Here is an 8,745-nt window from a genome sequence, read left to right as displayed (position 1 = left end):
ATTGGATACTGCAAAGGCTATGGGCCCTGATAATATTCTGGCAATAGTACTGAAGACTTGTGCTCCAGAACTAGCCGCACCACTAGCCAAGCTGTTCCAGTACAGCTACAACACTGGCTTCTACCCAACAATGTGGAAAATTGCATAGGTATGGCCTGTCCACAAAAGGCAGGAAAAATCCAATCTGGCCAATTACCACCTGATGAGCCTCCCCTTGATCAAAGTGGTGGAAGGCATCGTTGGCAATGTTATCAAGTGGCATACACACAGCATTAACTTGTTCATTAATGCCGAGTTTCAGTTCTGCCAGGGCCTCGTTACAGTCTTGGTCCAAACATGAACAACAGAGCTGAACTCAAGAGGGGAACATTTGACGGAGTGTGGCAACAAGTTGGCAAAATTGAAGTCAATGGGAATGAGAAGAAAACTCCCCACTAGTTGGAATCACACCTAGCACAAAGAAAGATGGTTGTGGTTGCTGGAGGCCAATTATCTCAGTCCCAGGACATTGCTGCAGAAGTTCCTCAGGGTAGTGTCCTAGGCCCAACCATCTTTAGCTGCATCCTTCCACTACAAGATCAGAAGTGGGGATTTTCACTGATGATTGCACAATGAAGAGTACCATTCATAGCTACTCAGATACTGAAACTCTCCGAGCTAATATTCACACCACACAAGAGCCAGGCAATGACCATCTCCAACAAGAGAGAATCGAACTATCTCCCCTTGATATTCAATGGCATTACCATTGCTGAATCCACCACTATCAACATCTTGGGGAGTTACCATTGACCAGAAACTGAACTGGACCAGCCATATGAATATTGTGGCTACAAGAGCTGATTGGAAGCTGGGAATTCTGAGGCAATTAACTCACTGCTCGACTCCCCAAAGCCTGTCCACCATCTACAAGGTACATGTCAGGAGTGTGATGGAAGTCTCCCCTTGCCCAGGTGAGTGGAGCTCCAACAACACTCGGGAAACTTGACACCATTCAGAACAAAGTAGCCCACTTGATTGGCATCCCATCCACCACCTTAAACATTCATTCCCTCCACCACCAAAACACAGTGGCAGCATTGTATAGTATCTACAAGACTCACCAAGGCTCCTTGGACAGCATCTTCCAAACTCACAACCTCTACTACTTAGAAGGACAAGGGCAGCAGGCGTATGGGAACACCAACACCTGCCAGTTCCCCTCCAAGCTACACACCATTCTGACCTGAAACTATATCAGCCGTTCCTTCGCTGTTGCTGGGACAAAATCCTGGAACTCTGTGGATGTACCAGCTCCAGATGGACTGCAGCGGTTCAAAAAAGTGGCTCATCACCACCTCCTTAAGGGCAATTAGGAATGGGCAATAAATACTGGCCTAGCCAGTGTTGCCCAGGTCCCAGGAAAAAATAAACAAAAAGCCCACCAATTATCTGACCTCAACATCATTAAAAACAGATTGGTCAGTTTCTCATTGTTGCTTATGGAAACTTGCTTTGTGGAAATTCTGGTTGCACAATGACAACAATTCAAAAGTACTTCAGTGACTGTGAAATAGTGGGTTGTCCTGAGGTTTTTTTTTAAAGCATAACACGCACACACACTTTTGTCCCTTTTGGGAATAGTGGGGAGGCGGTGGAAGGATTCCTGGGCTGCGTTGAACTGTGTCATGAACATTCCTTCCATGGCCAACAAGTCCTGGTGTGGGAATTGAACCCAGAGCTTCTGGTCCAGAGTTAGGGGCACTATCTATACTACGCCACAAGACCTCTTTTCTGAGATTCTGAACGGTACCACATCAAAGCAGACACTCTCTTCTATGGACAGGCTCAAGTATAAAAAGAAAAAAAGTGCCAAAATAATATGTTTCATAAGAAACCACAAAGTGTAAAAAGGCCATTTGGCCCATCAACCTCGTGACAGTCACGATCTCTGCCTAACACAATCCAAAATTTCTGAGGAATGTTATTTATACAAGATAACATTTCTGAAACAGCCCAAGCAACCAGCTTCCTCTACATATACTTGGTCATAACACAAGGTTTGCATTTTTTCTTTGTGGGTACATATTTGTGCATTAAACAACTTTTTAAATCTAATGTACATTTTCTCTTCTCATTTTGTTCTTCTTCTTTCCCTTAGCTGATTCCTCCATTTACCCCACACATTTCTTCATATTCTTCTTTCATTTCAAAACCCTGAGTGATGGGCCCTGCTATCAAATTGGAGCTACAGTGATCCCAGGCAAAGACTTTGCAAATGTTTAAAACTAAAAAAGCATTTAATTTCCAAAGTGATTGTTTACTGTATTGCAGCTGGCTCTTCAAAACATTATGGGCCCCAACTCCGGCACAATTAAGTCCTTGGCACACTGTGTACATCTGCTTCAACTTGGAGGGCCATGGAGGCGGGATTGGTGAATTATATTATCCTGCCAGCCCCATCTGTGACGTTGGGATTCAATGGGAAAGTTGCAAGAAGCATCCATCCCCACTCCTAGCATTAAGCAAGTGGAAATGGGACCTGCCAGCATTGGATCCCATCCTATTTTCTACCCCACGTGCTCTCGCCTGAACTAAACATTCACTAAGCTAATCTGGGTGTTTATTTTTGTGTCCAGTAAATTATAGCCCTCTATAAAATTTCTCGTCATTCAAATCTTTTCAAAGCCCAAGTCTGCATTTTTGTAACATTTCCTCATAACTCAATCCTCTGAAACTAGGGGCCTGATTAAGATCAGGTTAGATTGCCCTTTCAGTGAGCCAGTACAGACTCGATGGGCCGAATGGCCACCTTTGGCACTGTAAAGATTCTGTGATTCTTTCTGCTGTCTTTCCTGTGTGGCTTTCAGGGCTTGGATATTTTCCTTGCAGCTCGGTGACCAGAAAGGAATACAGTTCTCAAAATGCGGCCTGACCAGACCACTGGATATCTTCAGCATTATATTGTAGTGAAAAATTTCCAGTGCTATGTGGAAAGAGCAGGGTGAGAGTCTAATTGGATAGCTCTTTCAAAGAGTCAGCATAGGCACAATAGGCCAAATGACCTCCTCCTGTGCTGCATGATTCATGGCAAAATGTTTAGGCTGAAACTCAACTGATTTAACAAGCAGAATGTGGCCCTTATAAGATGAAATCTGCAACATTTACTTTCTATTTTATTGACTCAATAGTCCAGTTCTAATAATTAACCCTGATCATTGCTTATTGGATTTTATATTCAATAATCTATTAAACCTGAAATCAGAATATGGCAACACTATTTCGTTTAAGATGCGGGTAATCCTGGAAAGGCAGTATTTATTGTACATTCTTAAGTCCATCGAGGACATAGAGTCAACCATGTAGTCTGGAACAGGAGTCACACGTAAGCCAGGTAGGCATGGCAAGTTAGCTGCCGTAAAGAACATTGCCAAAGGTTTTTAACACTCATGTAGCTTTCATTGTCATTTTTTAGCGCCAGCCCACAAATTATTAAGTTTTATTTTAATTCAAGTTCACACTTTACCAGGCTAGAATTTGAATCAAAGATCTGAGTTATTAGCCCATTTGTCCAAGCTAAACTTAGAGAAAAATTTAATGATTTACAGAAGCAAAGTTGCATACTCAATACCTGCACTGTACATCATACGACCACTTACAAGAGTTCATTGTTTTTCAACTCTTGAAATGGAGTAGTCTCTTGCTGTAATATGCAAATAGCTTGGTAACTTGAGGAAGCACAGTAAGTTATGTGGGTAGAAGCAGAAAGTTACAAAGGGACACACAGACTAATTGAGTAGCCAAAACTATGGCAAATGGAGTTCAATATTAGGGAAGAGTGAGGTCATTCACTTTGGATCCAAGAAAGGCAATTCAGATTATTTTCTAAATGGTAAGTGCAAAAAGACGAATGGAATATTGTACTTTATGCCAGGGGGTTGGAATCCCAAAGTGAGCAAGTGATGCTTCAGCTTTACAAAGTCTTGATCAGGCCCCAGCAGGAGCACTGCATCCAATTCTGGATACTGAAACTCTGGGAAGTTATGTTGATTAGCCTTGAAAGAGGCACATGCTGTTGTAGCAGTCATGTCATGGGACTAGTAATCCAGAAGCCCAGACTAACGATCTGGGGACATGGGTTCAAATCCCACCACAGGAGCTGGTGCAATTTGAATTCAATTATAAATCTGGAATATAAAGCTAGTCTCAGTAATGGTGACCATGAAACTATCATCGATTCTTGTAAAAACCCATCTAGCTCATGAATGCCTTTTAGGGAAGGAAATCTGCAGTCCTTACCTGGCCTGGCCTACATCTGACTCCAGACCCACAGCAATATGGTTGACTCTTAATTGCCCTCTTAAGTGGCCTAGCAAGCCACTCTGTCTTGCAGTCACAAGAGAAACGAGGGATGGGCAACAAATGTTGGACTTGCCAGCAATGCCCACATCCCATGACACAATAAATAAAAAAATTCACCAGAATGATAATTTAGCACATTAAACCCAAAGTAGGGGGACAGGTTCAATAAATTTGGCTTGTACTCCTTGGAGTTTGGATGGATGAAGAGTAATTTAATTGACATGTTTAATTGATAATTAGATTTGATAGAGTAAGTACAGAGAAATCATTTCCTCCAGTAGGGGAATCCAAAAGAACGCTTAATCTTAAAACTAGAGCAAGGCCATTTAGGAGTGAAATTAGGAAGCACTGCAGTTGGTTGTGGAAATCTGGAACTCACTCCCCCAAAAGGCTGTGGATGTTGTGTCCATTTAAATGTAAGACTGGGATCAACAGATTTTTGTTAGGTAAGGATATCAAGGGATGTGGAACAAACAAGTGGAGGTACAGATCAGCCATGATCCAACTGAATGGCTCAATGAACTGAATACCTATTCCTGTTCCTCATTTACTTGAAGACTGTAATAGTTACTACACCAACCAATCTTTTTAGAAATAGGACGCTTATTAATGTTCGAAAAATCTTTGTCTGACATCACAGATGCCAGGACCCTGCTGCAACTCCAACTGCCCCAATCTAGAAGGTATCCAAACAATTTAGCATTGTAATAAACAATGGATAGAGGGAACGTCCTTCTACTAATTGCGTTTTAGACAAAAGAAATGAAAACTCGGGAGATGTATTATAATGTGCAGCTAAACTGATTTCGCACCAAGTCAAAATGACCCCACTCATTCCTCAAAATTATCAGCAGCTTATCTGACCTCTTCCAGTGCAGAAGAACTATATTTAAAAGATGGAGAGTTAAGAGCACAGTGAAGTAGGACCTGCCTGCACAATAGAGCACCAGACGTGTACATGGTTTTAGTTAAAAGGTGTATAGCAAGACCATTTTGAACACAAAAGTCACACCAGGGTGACAATGTTCAACACAAATGTATAGACCAATTTACAAAAGAAAATAAACCAATGTCTTCTATAACCAAACAATTCACTTTAAATCTTTCATCAGTACATCTATACCTTTAAATTTATATAACTTATGAAATTAATCCCAATAGACCATATTTGCAAAATGTTTTCTCTAGTCCTTCCAAAGGTACTAAAAAATGTTTAATTAAAATATTGTCACAGTAAAAGAAAGAAAACTAGAGCCATCGGAATAAAATCCCAATTCTGAACAGGCAGCTCTTGCTGTATCTTTTAGAAATGTTATTATGTTGCACTTTCTAGGTTTCCCCAATTAAAGCCACATTGTTTAAAAGCAATACAGATCTGGAGTCAATTAGTAGCTGTTGAACGACTGAATTCCTGACAGACAGGAAAATTTGTTTTCCTCTCAGCAAAACGGAAATCAATCTCAATGGAACTCAGCTGTCGGCAAGTGTGAGTTGTCTACACATCTTACTTCTTGCTTTTGTAAGCATTTTTGCTGTGAACTCTCATTTTTCTATGCACATCCGACGGAAGTTTCATTGATGTTTTCTTTTCTGTAGTTAATTCTGTGGCGTTTGGTTTCCATAAAAACAACTGAGCATCTTCCCCACATGTCAACAAAGAATGGTCCTCAGAATCCCAGTAAAAAGCACGAACTATAGCCGAGTGACTGTCGTGCAGTGTGTAAAGGTGGGTGAGGTCACCAGCATCACAGTTTAAAAAGTGAAGCTTTCCCATATGTGTGCCACCTAATACAAACAGCTTTTCAGCTTTCTCATGGTAAAAGCCCCCAATCAGGTAGTCCAGGTTGCCACTGTCAAGCTTCAAGCTTTCTCTGACGTCCTGCATTTTCACGAGTGTGATGGGCTCTTCATTGTGCAGGTGGGCAAGGTCCCACAGATAGAAACCTTCGTCATGGGTCATGCAAAAAATCTGCTCCAGCTCCCTACCAGACCAGCCAACAAAACTGACTGAGGAATCAGAGTTGCAAGTTGCAAGAAGAGCATCATCTTCTGTTTCTTGGCTGATGTCAAATATGTTGACCAACCCATCAGTTGACCCTGATGCCACCATGTTGGGATTCGAGGGGTGAAAACGCACTTGGGTGATGTCGTCGTTGTGAGTCTCTGAATAAACTCCAAGAGGTTCCCGACCTTCAGGGCTAATCATGTTTGTCCCACTTCGAGCATCCCAGAAAACCATAAAAGTATCTTCTTTAACCTTTTCTGTTCCGGCACAGATAACCAAATCATTACAGCTAATATCAAAGCTGATAAAGGCGTTATTAGGATAGCCTTTATAAGTCTGAACTGTGTCTGTGCTAGATGAACGCACATCCCAACACTTCACTGTTCCATCACACGATGCAGAGAACAACAACTGGTCACTGATTTGTGCAAACCTAATGCCACTAATAGGAGCAGAGTGGCCCTGGAACTGCTGAACTAGAGTCAGTGTCTGTTTATTGTACACACGGACACGGTGATTAGAACACGAAACGGCAACTAGTTGATTGTTTTGTCCTCCAGGTACCTTTAGGCAGTCAATATCCAGCAGGTATGTTAGATCTTCAGTTTTGTGTGTGGATCGTTTGGCAATGTGCAAGTTTTTAAACCAACTCTCAATTTCCTCCATGAGTGAACCACTCCCTCTATGATGTTAGCTGTTTGCTGATAAGAAATGGAGATAAATAAACACACATAAATAAATTGACAAAATGCATCATGTCCAATATGATTTGGTGCTACGGTGATATATTCTTTAGTTTTGTTCTCCAAATCCTCAACTCAAAGTTTAATGCATTGTGCAGCTGAACCAGTGGTTCAACTTTCCACCTTTGAACTATACAGACCAATATTCAACCAAAACTGAGACTGTTTCTTATGATATTAACAACCACATAAGCCACTGGATGGCAATCAAGGTGACAGGAATCATAGTGAACACTCCTGGTGATCTACCGGGTCAGATGATAAATTAACTCAATTCAGCCATCAAGGAGCTAATAAAACATCTTGAACTAAAATGTAACCTGCACAGCCCAATGGGCCATCCCAGATAACACTGATCACCAGTTCAACAAACAATAGTTCTTCCAGAAAAATGGTTAGCGATCCTCCATCCTAAAACCTGCCCTACTCTACCCCAGCAACTCCTTAAAAACCCAACTCCCCTCCCCACAGCCATGAACCATCCACCCCATTACCAACATACCACTCCCCTTTAACATCCCAACATGGCCCCCTCACATCCCCCCAACGCCCCTCACATCCCTCAACTCTTCTCACCCGACCCCCACTCCCCCAACTCGACCATTCCAACATCTCCCCCCCCCCACTGCCACAACACCCCTATTCCTCAACACACCTCATCCAACCCCCTACTCCCACAGACCATATTCCCTCAACACCCCTCAACCCCACAATACCCCTCCCCATCCCCAAATAAACCCCTCCTCCCACATTAATCCCTCCCCCAAGATTGACTCCACCCCACCCCCACATTAACCCCTTCCCCACTGTCACATTAATCCCCCTTCCTTCCTTCCGACGTTAACCCCATTCCTCCCGCCCCCTCCCCCCCCATTAAGCTGACCAGACTGGATTCTGGCCTGTGATCGCTCCAAAACCCCGCCCGGGGAGGAGCGAAGGGCCGCGGATCCCGGTGGGGCTGCAATACCGGGCCTGGGGCCTGTCTCTCTACCTCTCTTTCTGTCACACACGCTCCTCTCTCTCTTTCTCTCCCTCTCCATGTGTCCCCTCGGCCGGCGTTGAATCGACGCTGAGTTTCCGGTGGAAATGGCGCCACCTCTCGGGCTCCATAGTTAAAGCAAGGCCGTTTCTTGTGGCCAATTTTAAAGGGACCGCGGCCACAGTCTGGGTGTTAAAAGGAGCGCAGATACTGTCTGGGTATCAAAGGGACCGTCGGCACTCTCTGGGCTTTAAAGCGACCGCCGACAATATATGGGCATTAAAGGGACCGTGGACACAGACCAGGTTGTTAAAGGGACTGCGGGAAATAACCAGGTATTAAAGGGACCCCAGGCACTGACCGGGTATTAAAGAGACCATGGACAATGACGGGGTATTAAAGAGACTGTGGGCAACAACGGGGTATTAAAGAGACTGTGGGCAATGACCAGGTATTAAAGAGACTGTGGACAATGACCGGTATTAAAGGGATCTCAGGATCATAAATTAAGGGACTGTGGGCACTCACTGTCTCATCTAAATTCAGCAGGACCATCAGCACTGCATGTGGCCCAGCCCCATCCCCCCCCCTCTCTTCCTGACTCAATTTATTATTGGGATCATAATATCAGGGAACTGGAAGGGAAGTTAAAGCCTAAGCTCAGAGTAATGAAGAAA

The 8,745-nt window shown here is 43.3% G+C and overlaps 1 protein-coding gene across 1 annotated transcript; it reads right to left on the bottom strand.

Moving 5' to 3' along the window:
• Window positions 1-5,285: 5,285 nt before the first annotated feature.
• On the bottom strand, window positions 5,286-7,524 carry wdr89 (WD repeat domain 89). The gene has a single exon (XM_078562233.1). It carries the CDS (start codon window positions 7,010-7,012, stop codon window positions 5,846-5,848), a length of 1,167 nt encoding a protein of 388 aa, XP_078418359.1. The 5' UTR covers window positions 7,013-7,524; the 3' UTR covers window positions 5,286-5,845.
• Window positions 7,525-8,745: the final 1,221 nt, after the last annotated feature.

This window comes from Cetorhinus maximus, chromosome 18 (assembly GCF_964194155.1).
Source record: "Cetorhinus maximus chromosome 18, sCetMax3.hap1.1, whole genome shotgun sequence".
NCBI lineage: Eukaryota > Metazoa > Chordata > Chondrichthyes > Lamniformes > Cetorhinidae > Cetorhinus > Cetorhinus maximus.
The sequence above is the reverse complement of the archived record's forward strand: the minus strand, read 5'-3'. Positions and strand labels throughout refer to the sequence as shown.